The following is a 15,542-nucleotide window of genomic DNA, read 5'->3' on the forward strand; positions in this document are numbered from 1 at the left end:
AAAGGTGGAGCAGGATCTGGTGAAGACCAGGTCAAGCACATTTCCTGCTTTGTGAGTAGGAGGAGATTGAGAGAGGTAGAGGTCAAAGGATGAGAAGAAGTTAAGGAAAGGGAGAGAATTTAAGGTTACTGGCTGGATGTTGAAATCACCCAGCAGGATGAGTGGAGTACCATCCTCAGGAACGAAAGAGAGAAGGGTGTCCAGCTCGTCCAGAAAGTCGCCTAGTGGACCAGGCGGGCGGTAGATTACCACAATGTTGAGTTTGATGGGTAGGGATACGGCAACTGCATGGGACTCAAAAGATGAGATAGACAGATGAGAGAGAGAGGTGACAGTGTAGGTCCATTTGGGAGAGATGAGGAGACCAGTGCCTCCACCACGGCCGGAGGGCCTGGGTGTGTGGGAAAAGGAGTACGCAGCAGAGAGGGCTGCAGGAGTAGCAGTGTTTTCTGGGATGATCCAGGTCTCTGTGAGAGCTAGGAAGTGGAGGGTTTGAGATAGAGCATGAGCCGAGATGGTCTCAGTTTTCTTAACCGCCGACTGACAGTTCCAGAGACCTCCGGCAATGGTAAAAGAAGTAGTTGTGCGTTTAGGGTAGGAAAGATTACCAGGGATACTACACCTGAAGCTGCCGTGTCTACGGCGTCTGTGGGTTGAAGCTACAACAGGGATGGGGAGAAAACACATAGTTAGGAAGAGGAATAGTTATAATAAGAAGTGAGAATAAGAGAAGTAGAAAAAGCCAGTGCTCTGGCCTCCCTGCGACGGACTCCCGCAGAAAGACTCCCTCCGTCTTTGTTCCGGAGTCTTAGTGCCACGAGGGTTAGTGCCGCTTACAGCTGCCGCTGTAGACTGACTATGCTAAGATATACTACATCTACAGGGTTCTATGCCCCGCCCTCTGCAATCAGCCGATAGTTTCACAGCTCACCTGATCACACTCAGCTGTGATTGAATGGCCCACAATATAGGCAGATAGGAGTCTAGCACTACTTTTTTAAAACCACAAGCTAGTCAAAGTAAAAAACCAAACTAAAACACTCACCAGTAATTCTAGCAGGAATATTTAGCAGATAGACAAGTAACAGCACAGCAAAGTTGCTCAGTTGGACTCAAAATGTGTTCTAACTGAGACAAGCCAGCTGGATGCCTTTTTAAAGCCAGGGAGTTTCTATGCCCCGCCCTCTGCAATCAGCCGATAGTTTCACAGCTCACCTGATCACCTGATCACACTCAGCTGTGATTGAATGGCCCACAATATAGGCAGATAGGAGTCTAGCACTACTTTTTTAAAACCACAAGCTAGTCAAAGTAAAAAACCAAACTAAAACACTCACCAGTAATTCTAGCAGGAATATTTAGCAGATAGACAAGTAACAGCACAGCAAAGTTGCTCAGTTGGACTCAAAATGTGTTCTAACTGAGACAAGCCAGCTGGATGCCTTTTTAAAGCCAGGGAGTTTCTATGCCCCGCCCTCTGCAATCAGCCGATAGTTTCACAGCTCACCTGATCACCTGATCACACTCAGCTGTGATTGAATGGCCCACAATATAGGCAGATAGGAGTCTAGCACTACTTTTTTAAAACCACAAGCTAGTCAAAGTAAAAAACCAAACTAAAACACTCACCAGTAATTCTAGCAGGAATATTTAGCAGATAGACAAGTAACAGCACAGCAAAGTTGCTCAGTTGGACTCAAAATGTGTTCTAACTGAGACAAGCCAGCTGGATGCCTTTTTAAAGCCAGGGAGTTTCTATGCCCCGCCCTCTGCAATCAGCCGATAGTTTCACAGCTCACCTGATCACACTCAGCTGTGATTGAATGGCCCACAATATAGGCAGATAGGAGTCTAGCACTACTTTTTTAAAACCACAAGCTAGTCAAAGTAAAAAACCAAACTAAAACACTCACCAGTAATTCTAGCAGGAATATTTAGCAGATAGACAAGTAACAGCACAGCAAAGTTGCTCAGTTGGACTCAAAATGTGTTCTAACTGAGACAAGCCAGCTGGATGCCTTTTTAAAGCCAGGGAGTTTCTATGCCCCGCCCTCTGCAATCAGCCGATAGTTTCACAGCTCACCTGATCACCTGATCACACTCAGCTGTGATTGAATGGCCCACAATATAGGCAGATAGGAGTCTAGCACTACTTTTTTAAAACCACAAGCTAGTCAAAGTAAAAAACCAAACTAAAACACTCACCAGTAATTCTAGCAGGAATATTTAGCAGATAGACAAGTAACAGCACAGCAAAGTTGCTCAGTTGGACTCAAAATGTGTTCTAACTGAGACAAGCCAGCTGGATGCCTTTTTAAAGCCAGGGAGTTTCTATGCCCCGCCCTCTGCAATCAGCCGATAGTTTCACAGCTCACCTGATCACCTGATCACACTCAGCTGTGATTGAATGGCCCACAATATAGGCAGATAGGAGTCTAGCACTACTTTTTTAAAACCACAAGCTAGTCAAAGTAAAAAACCAAACTAAAACACTCACCAGTAATTCTAGCAGGAATATTTAGCAGATAGACAAGTAACAGCACAGCAAAGTTGCTCAGTTGGACTCAAAATGTGTTCTAACTGAGACAAGCCAGCTGGATGCCTTTTTAAAGCCAGGGAGTTTCTATGCCCCGCCCTCTGCAATCAGCCGATAGTTTCACAGCTCACCTGATCACCTGATCACACTCAGCTGTGATTGAATGGCCCACAATATAGGCAGATAGGAGTCTAGCACTACTTTTTTAAAACCACAAGCTAGTCAAAGTAAAAAACCAAACTAAAACACTCACCAGTAATTCTAGCAGGAATATTTAGCAGATAGACAAGTAACAGCACAGCAAAGTTGCTCAGTTGGACTCAAAATGTGTTCTAACTGAGACAAGCCAGCTGGATGCCTTTTTAAAGCCAGGGAGTTTCTATGCCCCGCCCTCTGCAATCAGCCGATAGTTTCACAGCTCACCTGATCACCTGATCACACTCAGCTGTGATTGAATGGCCCACAATATAGGCAGATAGGAGTCTAGCACTACTTTTTTAAAACCACAAGCTAGTCAAAGTAAAAAACCAAACTAAAACACTCACCAGTAATTCTAGCAGGAATATTTAGCAGATAGACAAGTAACAGCACAGCAAAGTTGCTCAGTTGGACTCAAAATGTGTTCTAACTGAGACAAGCCAGCTGGATGCCTTTTTAAAGCCAGGGAGTTTCTATGCCCCGCCCTCTGCAATCAGCCGATAGTTTCACAGCTCACCTGATCACCTGATCACACTCAGCTGTGATTGAATGGCCCACAATATAGGCAGATAGGAGTCTAGCACTACTTTTTTAAAACCACAAGCTAGTCAAAGTAAAAAACCAAACTAAAACACTCACCAGTAATTCTAGCAGGAATATTTAGCAGATAGACAAGTAACAGCACAGCAAAGTTGCTCAGTTGGACTCAAAATGTGTTCTAACTGAGACAAGCCAGCTGGATGCCTTTTTAAAGCCAGGGAGTTTCTATGCCCCGCCCTCTGCAATCAGCCGATAGTTTCACAGCTCACCTGATCACCTGATCACACTCAGCTGTGATTGAATGGCCCACAATATAGGCAGATAGGAGTCTAGCACTACTTTTTTAAAACCACAAGCTAGTCAAAGTAAAAAACCAAACTAAAACACTCACCAGTAATTCTAGCAGGAATATTTAGCAGATAGACAAGTAACAGCACAGCAAAGTTGCTCAGTTGGACTCAAAATGTGTTCTAACTGAGACAAGCCAGCTGGATGCCTTTTTAAAGCCAGGGAGTTTCTATGCCCCGCCCTCTGCAATCAGCCGATAGTTTCACAGCTCACCTGATCACCTGATCACACTCAGCTGTGATTGAATGGCCCACAATATAGGCAGATAGGAGTCTAGCACTACTTTTTTAAAACCACAAGCTAGTCAAAGTAAAAAACCAAACTAAAACACTCACCAGTAATTCTAGCAGGAATATTTAGCAGATAGACAAGTAACAGCACAGCAAAGTTGCTCTGTTGGACTCAAAATGTGTTCTCAATGTGATTCAATGTGATATTCAATGAATATCGCAATGTCAGTTTTTTCCAATATCGTGCAGCCCTAGTGGAGATATTAAATCAATGTTCCATCAGATTCGCCTGTTGGACAGAGACAAGCCCCTGCTGAGATTTCTTTGGAGGGACCTGAAACCCGATGAACCACCCTCAGTATACCAGTGGGAGGTCCTGCCCTTCGGGACTACATGTAGCCCCTGTTGCGCGATCTTTACGCTGCAGAAACATGTCACAGATTCCAGCCAACCAGGAGAGGACGTTCGTCACAGCGTGGAACAGTGCTTCTACGTAGATACTGTAACTGCTTACAAAGTCTCCCCACTGAAGATGAAGCAAGGAGCCTAGTTACAAAGCTGAGAGCCCTCCTGGCGAGAGGTGGTTTTGAGATCCGCCAGTGGGCCAGCAACCAGCCAGAAGTGATCCGACACCTACCTAAAGAGGCTAGGTCTGACAGCAGCGAAAGGTGGGTTTCCCAGACCCCAGGGGAACCTCAGGAGATGACGCTAGGTCTCAGTTGGCACCCCAAGGAGGATACGCTCCACTACAAGCACCGCCCGGTAGCCCCAAATCAGACTACCATGCGAAATATCTATAAGATACTAGCAAGCCAGTATGACCCCCTAGGTTATATCTTGCCCTTCACCACAAGAGCCAAGGTTTTGGTCCAGAGACTGTGGGCCAAGGACCACGACTGGGACGACCCACATCTACCCGCCGACCTTTTGCAAGCGTGGAACACCTGGGAAGAAGAGCTCCCTAAGCTCCCAGCAGTCAGCCTCTCCCGGAGCTACTTTCCACCTGGCTTTGAAGCAGGTGCCATCACCCTCGATCTTCACGTCTTTTGTGATGCGTCGGAGTCTGCCTATGGGTCAGTCGCATACCTACGCGGTGAAGATTCCCAAGGCCAAGTCCATGTGGCCTTCGTGCTAGCCCGCTCACGGGTGGCACCGAAAAAGCAGCAGTCGATACCGCGCTTGGAGCTTTGTGCCGCTCTGACGGGAGCTCAGCTCGCCCAGGTAATACAGAAAGAGCTCACCCTTGAGCTGAAAGAGACAGTGCTGTGGTCTGACTCCACCACGGTCCTCACCTGGATACGTTCTGAGTCCTGCAGGTACAAGGTGTTTGTGGGGAACCGTGTATCCGAGATTCAAGAGCTGACCGACCACCGGTCATGGAGGTATGTGGATACACACAACAACCCTGCAGATGCTGTCACCAGGGGGATGACTCTGTCTGACCTAGCCAAGCCGAACCAGTTCAGTCATGGTCCCGCCTTCCTTCAGCAGACACCCGGCAGCTGGCCAACCTCGCCAGTTTTCGATGACATTCCAGATGAGACAGAGGCAAAGAAGTCTTCGTTCTGTGGTCTCACATCGACCATCTCCGTTCCTGAGATCCCACCTGCCGAGAAATACTCCACCTTCGAAGACCTTCTCGAGGCGACTAGTAGGTCACTGCACGGGGCGGCCTCCCAGTCAAGAGCCCTCAGTGCGGATGACTACTCAGAAGCTGAACTCCGAATCCTACAGAAAGCGCAACGTGATAGCTTTCCAGAAGAGATTAAGTGCTTACAAGCAGGGAAAGCGGTCCCATATGGCAGTCGGCTTGTAACACTCGCCCCAGAGTACGATGTCTCCAAAGACCTCGTCCGTGTAGGCGGTAGGTTACGCCGCTCTACCAACCTGGAGGAAGATGTTGTGCATCCAATCGTCCTGGAACCGAGACACACTGTCACCAAGCTCATCATACGGCAATATGACGACAAGCTGCTCCATCCCGGCGCGGAGAGAGTCTTTGCAGAACTCCGCCGCAAGTTTTGGATCCTTCAGGGCCGTGAAGCCGTGCGTCGTCATCAGAGATCCTGCTCAGAGTGCCAGAAATGGAGAGCAAAGCCAACCATACCCAAGATGGAAGATTTGCCCCCGTGCCGTCTCCACCTCATGAAGCCTCCATTCTATTCCACCGGAGTGGATTGCTTCGGACCGTTCCGGATTAAGCGAGGTCGGGTCACAGAAAAGAGATGGGGCATTGTGTTTAAGTGTATGACCACAAGGTGTGTCCACCTGGATGTGCTACACAACATGGACACTAGTTCATTCCTCATGTCGCTCAGAAGGTTCGTGGCTCGACGAGGAACTCCCTTTGAGCTTCTTTCCGACCAAGGGACCAACTTCCGGGGAGGGGAGTCCGAGCTCCGAGCAAGCTTCCAGTCCATGAGTGAAGAGTTAAAGACCCAGCTGGCGAAGCACCAGATCCGCTTCCAGTTTAACCCTCCCAATGAGCCACACTTTGGTGGGACTTGGGAGCGAGAAGTCAGGTCCATCAAAGCAGCGTTATATGTGACCTTGGGAGCACAGACAGTGAGCGAAGAAGTTCTACAGACGGTCCTCATCGAGGTAGAGGGAATTTTGAATTCCAAGCCGATAGGCTATGTGTCTACGGATGTAGCAGACGTGGACCCAGTAACCCCCAACTACCTCCTCATGGGGCGGCCCGACTCCTCTCCCCCAAGTGGTTTATCCGGAGTCCGAGATCCTCAGTCGGAAGAGATGGCAGCATAGTCAAGTGCTTGCAGACCAGTTCTGGACCCACTTCTTGAGGTACTACTTGCCCTCCCTGCAGCAAAGACAAAAGTGGGTGAAGGATACAGGAAACCTCACTACTGGTACGGTGGTCATGGTGATCGATCAGCAGTTACCGCGAGCGCTGTGGCCTGTGGGAAGGGTCACGAAGACCATCACCAGCTTGGACGGGAAAGTGAGGACTGCTGAGGTTCGAGTGGACGACAGGACCTACACCAGACCAGTGGCCAAACTTATCGAGCTACCAGCCATCCCAGAGGATACTCCAACCACGGCCCCGGTGGACATTGAGCCTTCAAGGAGCTGATTCGCACGGCGAATCAGGGGGCGGCTGTGCAGAAGGATCAGAGTGACGGTCCGTGCGCAGCGCGCTGAAGAGTAGAGACGTTGGTTTGTTGTCGATACTTGTTGCTAGGCAACGCTTAGTTCCGCTTCCGGTAATAAGGACGGCAGTCATGTTCCGTAAGATGGCGGCCTAGTAACAATATAAGAACGTGTCCTAGCTGTATTTGGTAGCTAAAAGTCCCTCCTGTGATTATAATCCTTTCCTGTGTCTGTGTGCGTTTTTGAATTACAGTAAGTTTGCTTTCCTTGTGGTCACAGATGTTTAGTTCGAATCATTGACAATATGTTAGTATAAGGTGACCAGATTTCTCAAATGAAAATCGGGGACATTTTGTAGTCTGCTAGGGGGGCCCAGCTTTTAGAAAATTGTGTACATTTTACAGTAAAATGCATAAATCTGGTGCACTTTGAGAGCAAAAGTAAGAGGCTAGATCTATGAAGAACTTTGTGATTTTGAAACAATTGAAAAAGAAGCAGTTTACAATGGTTACTAGTTATCTGGCACATTTTACCACAAATTAGACAGCCTAGGTAATTCATGGGAAATAGGCTACTGGTGTATTGTGTAGAGTGGCAGGAACATAGAGAGGGACAACTTCTCTCTTTGACCTCACCAACTGGTGGATAATTTATTTCCACAAAACAAAAACATTACAGTGGTGATTTATTACCTCAGTAAACACTTTCCTTGAGTTTAGGGTGTCGCTCACCAGTTTCAAGTATTCAATGGCCACATGACCATATTAACTGCTAATTTAATATTAAATGCTGACAAAATAATTAAAAAAATCATGTTAATACTAAAAGGCAATTTTAATGATTAAAATTGTAATCTAGATATAAATATGACCTATTGTGTTAATTTAAACCAGGGGTTATCAAAGTTTTGATGGCTGAAGGCCAATTTAGGGAACAGTAGGCTAATGACTAGATAACAATGATCCATGCCAATCATGTTCAAAATTGACATTTTTTTCAATGGAGTTTGGTGTAGATAAAAACGTTACTGACTTCTCTGCAAAAACGTTTTGAGTTAGTTACTGCACTCACTTACCAGATAGTTTTACTGTACTTTTAACTATTCAAAACAACTGGGATGGATAACCCGCTGAATGGGGTCCGGTAAACAAGGACGGTAGCAAAAGCAACAAGCAGACACCGCCTCTCGTTCGCCACCTCTGGGGCTTCGGTTGCGGGCGGCTGGGTCCTGGGAAAACCACGGCACGGGCAGAGGGAGAACATCTACTCTGTGATCTACTCTGTCACACACAGGCAGCACTTTGCACAACGTGCACAACGACAGGCTTTTGTGGTGCCGCAAATGCTCTGTTATCGAGTTTCTTGCCAGTATTATTATTTGACTTTGTGGCCAAAATCGGGGACATTTTCGGGGACAGCTCCAGCCGGGGACAGAGCACCGAAATCGGGGACTGTCCCCGAAAATCGGGGACGTCTGGTCACCCTATGTTAGTAGCAATAATAATCTGTATAGCCTACTGATTTGCTAGCAACGTAGCATGTAGCTAACATATGCAGATAATTTATGTTGGTTATTTTAGCTATACTTTTCTTTGTTTATCCAGCTGTTAGTGGGTTTATATCCTATTACTGATAAGCCCTTTTCCCACATGCGTACCGGAAAATTACCTGTAAGTCAATATCGGACATTTCCCTTCACACTTCGGCTCGCGCATGTGGGAATCTATCAGCGAAATTGCCTGTATGTGGGGGGGGGGGGGGTGGGGGGGGGGCGGCACTGCAGAGCGAGTGGGGGAGTGACGTGTCGGCAAAACTCTGAATGGTGAAATAAGTTTGCTTGTTTATCCGTTCACCTGCATCGCGTTGAAGCACTTTTTACAGACTGGCTTCATTTGATGTGTCCGGGCTTGCCTTCGCTGTCGGCAACGTAAGCAAAATACTTCCACTTTCGCTTCATGCATTTGCCCTGTCGGGCTGTGACTGAAGGAGGAGGACGGACTGTGGCCAGAGAGCGAGCAGAGAGGAGAGGGGAAAATCAGGACAGCACACCCACACATGAAGCTGACATAGGCTACTGCTCTTATTATCACAAGATCATTTCGACAGTTTGCTTTAATGTGCGCGAATGATTAGATTATGCCCGCTGGAACATTAAGCAACGTGTGTACACCTCGCCCATGAGAGTGTCGCGGAAAATGACTGCACCCGTTTCTCACTAGTATCCGCTAAAGCGCATACCGCTCTTCTGACAGGCTGGAAAGTGGTGAAATCTCCGCGACGACGGGGTCGCGCTTATACCGGCACGGCGCCTTTCTCACATGCAGGCAGACCACGTACCGGTCATTTTGCGGTACAAAGCGCATGTGGGAAAAGGGCTATACTGACACTTGCACTGGCACTTTATGATGGCACTTTTATGATTTTATGATTTTATGATTCTATGATTTTATGATTTTTATTTTTATTTAAGATGGCACTTTTATTGTTTACTTCTTGTCTCTGTGAGGATGTCCTATTCATCCACCAGAGTTGGTTGCATTTTAATGTCAGTATTTGTCCCGTTGACTTTGCTGATAATTTCGTTTAATTTTTCCTTTTATCGTTTGCACCAGATTTGCTCAAGTTAGGTTGTCCCATGCTATGTTGTCAGTCACATGTCTGTTGTTGTTTTGTTTGCCTGCACTACTGCCTGCTGTAAACCAATTTGCCCTTTCGGGACACTAATAAAGAACTTGAACTTGAACTTGAACTTGAATTGTTTATAGTAATTAAGCATTTGCCTAAACCTGTGATGCTAATTGTAGTAGGATGCTTATAGCCTATAATGTAGCAGTACAGTCTAACTCTACGTTCTATTCACTGTTTATTGCGGTTTAGACCACACACATCTAGAACATTGAGAGGACAGAAGAAAATACCTGTGCCTGTGTATCTCCATATCTTTATATAAAAACCCTCAAAGAAATACCCGATTCCGTGTCCTGACTCGACACCCCATGTTGATGACATCATTCCTAACCAGTGATTAATAGCGCCAGTACATCAGCAAACAAGCGATTGTTAAACTGTACATGCAAGCAGGGGCGGACTGGGATCATAATTCAGGCCGGGCATTAGATAGCAAGCAGGCCAGGCCGATACGGGTCAACGTGCGTGCCGGCGTCCGAAGGGCGAAAAATTTGGGCCGTTTGAAGCCCAATTTGGGCCATTTGAAGCCAGATTTGTGCCGTTTGAAGCCCGATTTGGGTCGTTTGAAGCCAGATTTGGGCCAGTTGAAGCCAGATTTGGGCCGGTTGAAGCCAGATTGGGCCGTTTGAAGCCCAATTTGGGCCGTTTGAAGCCCAATTTGGGCCGAGTCCAATTTTACAATGAGATGCACCCACTTTAACCCTGAATAAAGTAATAAAGCCACTAGTAAACCAATAGGCGGTGCCTGGCCTGCTGTTCAGTGAGTGGCCTGACTGCGGGCACAATTTTTTTTTTCTTTTTTTTTTTGCAGGCCCTTAACTCATTGAGTGCCAATGACGACAATCGTCGTCAATTCAAATAGTAACGTAGAGTGCCAATGACGACGATTGTCGTCAATTGTGTTTTTTGACGGTGGGACGTGGATCAAAGCCTGATGCATCTCCTGTAAAAGTATGGGGGATGTCGAATGTGTAGAAGCTATTTTACGGACCCATTAGGTGGCGACAGTGCTCTCCAGATTAGAGAAAGGTGAGGAAAAACAGCAGAAGAAGCCCCGTGATGAAACGGAAACCGATGCTGGAGCCAGAGCCGTATAGATTGCTCTGGCTGGAGCTAACATTAGCTGCGAACAGCAGTCAATCCACTCCCACAACTGAGCCCCTCTGTCTCTGCTGCATAGTTTCTCCACACGATTAGCCGCCAGAAAAGCAGCACCCGACGCCGAAGGGCCAAACCATTCTCAGCAGTCCAGTTTGGCTTTTCGGTGTCACGCTGGGAGCCGGCGCACAAAAACGGAGCGCTCCGAAAATAGACGCTGGGTGCGTGTTAGGCTGTGTGTTAGTGTGGGGATGAGTTTCTCCAAGCTCCGCCGGCATGCAGGCTGTGTGTTGGTGTGGGGGTGAGTTTCTCCCAGCTCTGGCATGCAAGCTGTGTGTTGGTGGGGATGAGTTTATCCCAGCTCCATGCAGAGATTTGTCGCCTGACACACGCAGCAGAGCGAGCAGAGCCACCAGAGACACTCCCAGGAGGAGGAGTTTGCAGTTGAGGGGGGTGGGGGTGCTGTTTTATTGAAGGAAATTACTGTTCAGATGTTTCAGGTCAGAAAATATTAGCTTCAGAGTCAGGGATTTGCTTGAAATGCTTCATTTCACAAAAGGCTCATTATCTCAGCTTCTAGTTTGAAACGTCTGTTTTTGGTGAAATCAACCTATCTTCTCCGGCTGATAACTAAAGAACGGAAAATGATATCAATAAACTTTTTTTTGCTGATGATACAATAGAGTCTCATCGTTCTTTGTGCGTGTTCGGTGTTTACATAGTAATATCACACAATATCCTGTGGGCCTCGAGAAATCACTGAAAACGCTCTGAAAGGGCTGGCACTGGGAGCATCCGTTTTCCAAAAGTGGCTGACACTCAATGAGTTAAGAGCACATGATGCCCTACGCAGTCTGCGTACTCTGCATATAGGGTGCGGCGGCCCTGCAGTAAGTGTCCAGGACTGACTCACCCTAAAATGCCTCCTTATGACCATGGCTCAACTAGAGGGTGCCGTGGTAAGAGTAACATGTGTAATAAGTTTCATGAAAATCTGACTTACAGTGTGGAAGTTATGGCCTTTCAAAGTGTGAAATTTTAACCTTTAACTATAGCACCCCCATCAGGCCTATTGGGGAAATATTTCTGGAGCTACTAATGGTTACCAATATCTATCATTGGGCCAAATTTGATGTCTCTGTGATGTATGCGGACACCTCAGCAAGTGTTCTCCAGTGTCCAGGACTGACTCACCCTAAAATGCTCATAATGACCATGGCTCCACTAGAGGGCGCCGTGGTAAAAACAGACTTGGATGGAAAGCCAGCTGCTGTCATGCACAGTGTGAGGACTAGAGGTGAGATGTGAGGGCAGCAGACACAAAGTCCCATGGGAAAGTGGCCACCACCGAGCAAAGGGGCGTCGGCTTACAGACTTCAGAGTGGGAGTGTGGACAGACAGGCACTACAACACTAGCCTACTGATCACAGCAGGGGGAGATGGCACAGAGCAGGGAGGAAACACCTGGATGGCATGGTAAATAGAGTATGGCAGGGATGACGTATTTTTGTAGGCTTAACCAGAAACCGCCGCCATTTTGGTTCATCAGGAGAAAGGTCTAGGGTTTTAGAATGGGGATTTCACTTAAATGCATCAAATAAGGTCTGTGGCTAACAAAAGTTTATGGGAGCGCAAATTTGGGTTCAGCAGGATAATCTTCACAAACGTGAATAACTTTTATGCCTTTGAAGCGTTTTGTCAAAATGGCATTTTAAAAAACGCAATTATGTTCCAAAAGTCATAAAAGTATTCACATTTGTGAAGATTATCCTGCTGAACCCAAATACGCGCTCCCAAAAACTTTTGTTAACGACAGACCTTATTTGATGCATTTAAGTGAAATCCCCATTCTAAATCCCCATTCACTATTCCCTTTATACGAACCCAGATACTTCCGGAATCATTCCTGCGGTGTTCTATACAGGAGTGGGTGAACTATGACCTCAAGCCAATCATCATCAGAAAGCATCACAGCAAAGAACCACTAATATAAACACACATCTTTTATATTTTGAGCGAAAAACAATTAGGCTATACTTTCACTATACATAGGCCTAATGACTGACATATTAGGGTTAGATCAATATATTGATAGGCCTGATATTTACCTATTATTGGGCAGTAGTCTTCCACACTGACATTCTCTTTCCTTTGCACATCCAACGACCTTAAAGAATTCCATTTGTATTGGTTTCAGTGAAGTGGTTTAAACAGTTTCGGAGGCCGTACCTCCTCATAGTTTTAGAGAAAACACTGAATTCTTGTCTTTTTTTTTTTGGGGGGGGGGGGGGGGGCATCAAAATGATAACATTTTAAGGCACAAAATAAATGTATATATAGGCACAAAATACAGTGTTGTATTGTTGTATTCAAAAACTCATATCAAACAAATCCATATAAAACAAATCAAAATGCTGATCATCAACAGCACGATTATAAGTCAAATAGCCTAAAAAGTGTCAATTGATTAATTATTTTTTGCTAGTGTAGATTTCCAGTATACACTATGTGTTGAAATCTGCTGACAATATGATTCATCCCATAATAAATAATTTCACCACAAAAAAGGTTATTTCTGTTACTATTAATAAGGTGATTAATATGCTGTAATTTGGAATTATTTTTGAGGCTGTTAATGTGAAGGATTAGCTTGGAGCATGTGATTGAATATGACAAATATGACAGATCATAAAATAGCAGTAGGTCCTTTTACATCATTGAAAGTTTGATATTGAAGTTTGATAGATCTCTATAGATTGTCTATAGATATAGACAATATCTCATTCTAATGGAGAGAAGTATTCTATTTGCATCTGAAAATATAGAATATTGGCAAAATATTGTTGGGTCATAAGGATGGAATTTGATGCAAGTGAGAGATAGAGGAATTGTCCTTTTTTTTATAAAGGAAACATCTCCATGGTCATGGGCAAAAATTGACATTTTATGGCCTGTCTAAAACTGCACCATGGTTGGTTTAAAGTTGTGAACTTACCAAAACAAAACTACCTCCACATATTTATTTTCTTTTCAATAGAGGACCGATTGAGTTAGGCCTATTACACAATAACACTCCCTGCATAAAATGGCAAACTTTTGTTGCATTTGGGCCTTCTGTTTACATGACAACGGCGATTGGGGACTGAAAACGAAAAAAAAAAAAAGTGAAACCTGGTTCTAGAGTGGAATTCTGTGATAACGCTCAACTTAGCATAGCCATGCAAAGTGGAAAAATGGAACATTAGAACCAAAGGTCAGAGCAACAGTTTTCCGCTTTATGCAGGGTTGTCATCTAAACTTGGCCTCAGAGTTCAATTGTTTTAACAGCCAGAGAAGGCCCAGATCTGTAATCTGTAAAACAAAGAAACCGGGCCTTGTGTTACATGTGGTCCATATGGCTTGCGCAATTAGGACAATCCCGCTGGTTGGAGATCATTTCTCTGATCAAGGCTGTCTGGCCGTGGAGAAAGCGGAGCAGATGTGCGTCTGTCTGGCCCACACAACACACTGTCATCACCACGAGAAATGGATTATAGCCTATACGGCATTACATTGACATTAGTAGCCTACATTGTCCACCAGTTATGCACATCAGATCTATAGCCTTTTTAGGCTAAAAATGAATGGTGTGAAATTTAGAAGGTGAAAATAGCCTGGCATCAAATTTAAATTAAATGCTGATGTAGCCTAATTGAAAACTGCATTAACATGTCTAAATAAATAAATAATTAATTAAATAAATAATTAAATAAATAAATAAATAGCCTAACGTGAGAAACAAATTAAAGAAAATGCAAAATATGTCAGAAATGGGCTTTTCCCCTTGTAAATCACGCAAGAGAACAGAAGAGAAGAGAAGAGAAGAGAAGAGAAGAGAAGAGAAGAGAAGAGAAGAGAAGTTATATGCTGCCTATAATATACATTTGAACAAAAGACATATAGGGCACATACGTTAATTCATTTAAAATCTAAGAAGCAGCCTCACCGCTGGTCAGCTCTAGGCCGAACACGGTCTGGGGACCGGGCTGGGCTCTGTGTGTGTGACCGGTGGAGCAGTTCCAGCGCTCGGCTTTGAACTGGCTCTGGCACTCGGCGATGCCCAGGCGCGCTCCGTCGCGGATGCTGGGCAGCAGGAGCGGCCTCCTCCGGCACAGCTCCCGCTGCCTGGTGCTCAGCGGCAGCCCGGTGCAGCCCAGCTTCTCCGCTACTCCCGCCGACGTTATCCCCAACCACCTGGGAGACACAGAGCAGAGCACGGGGCAGTTAGGAGAGAGAACGGGTCTCTAAAAAAACTGATAAGATGTTGATAGGCCTATTGATAAGCACGAAACCAGCAATTGGACAGATTTTTGAATAGAATTTGGACCGAAGCGGTCATCTAAAAAAAATAGAATTGTGCAAAAGTCATTTGGAGAGCGCGACGTGGTGCTATTACGGCCAACAGTAAAGCGAGGCGTCCATCCAGTGTCCATTCAGCCATACTCACATCCAGCTGGCCCGGCAGTAGAGCGGACAGAGGCAGAGCAGCAGCAGAGTGAGAGTGCAGATCTGCTGGACTCCACGGTTCCTTCTCGCCATGGCCGCTTCATCCACTCTGCGCACGCTGTCTGTCCATGCCGCTGACACAGGAAGCCAATTAATTAATTAATCTCCAATCGTGTTCCTGCGGGCTCTGCGGCCATATTAACTCCAATGGAAGAAGGCTCAGAGCTCTCCCTGGGTGTCCTGGGTGAGTGATAGCCTAATAGTTTGTGAGGGGCCTAAAGATCCAAGTAATGTTTTTATTCTGGGGT

General features: G+C 45.8%; 1 protein-coding gene across 1 annotated transcript in view; it reads right to left on the reverse strand.

The window, feature by feature from the left end:
- Window positions 1-15,327, reverse strand: part of wnt16 (wingless-type MMTV integration site family, member 16) — a gene marked incomplete at both ends in the record, with an annotated part of 31,121 nt that extends 15,794 nt beyond the window's left edge. Inside the window, 2 exons of the mRNA XM_083654838.1 lie at window positions 14,735-14,982; window positions 15,236-15,327. Coding sequence (XP_083510964.1) covers window positions 14,735-14,982; window positions 15,236-15,327 — 340 coding nt within the window. The remainder of the gene's footprint in view (window positions 1-14,734; window positions 14,983-15,235) is intronic.
- Window positions 15,328-15,542: the final 215 nt, after the last annotated feature.

The sequence above is a fragment of the Poromitra crassiceps genome (assembly GCF_964638095.1).
Source record: "Poromitra crassiceps genome assembly, chromosome: 2".
NCBI classification, from domain to species: domain Eukaryota; kingdom Metazoa; phylum Chordata; class Actinopteri; order Beryciformes; family Melamphaidae; genus Poromitra; species Poromitra crassiceps.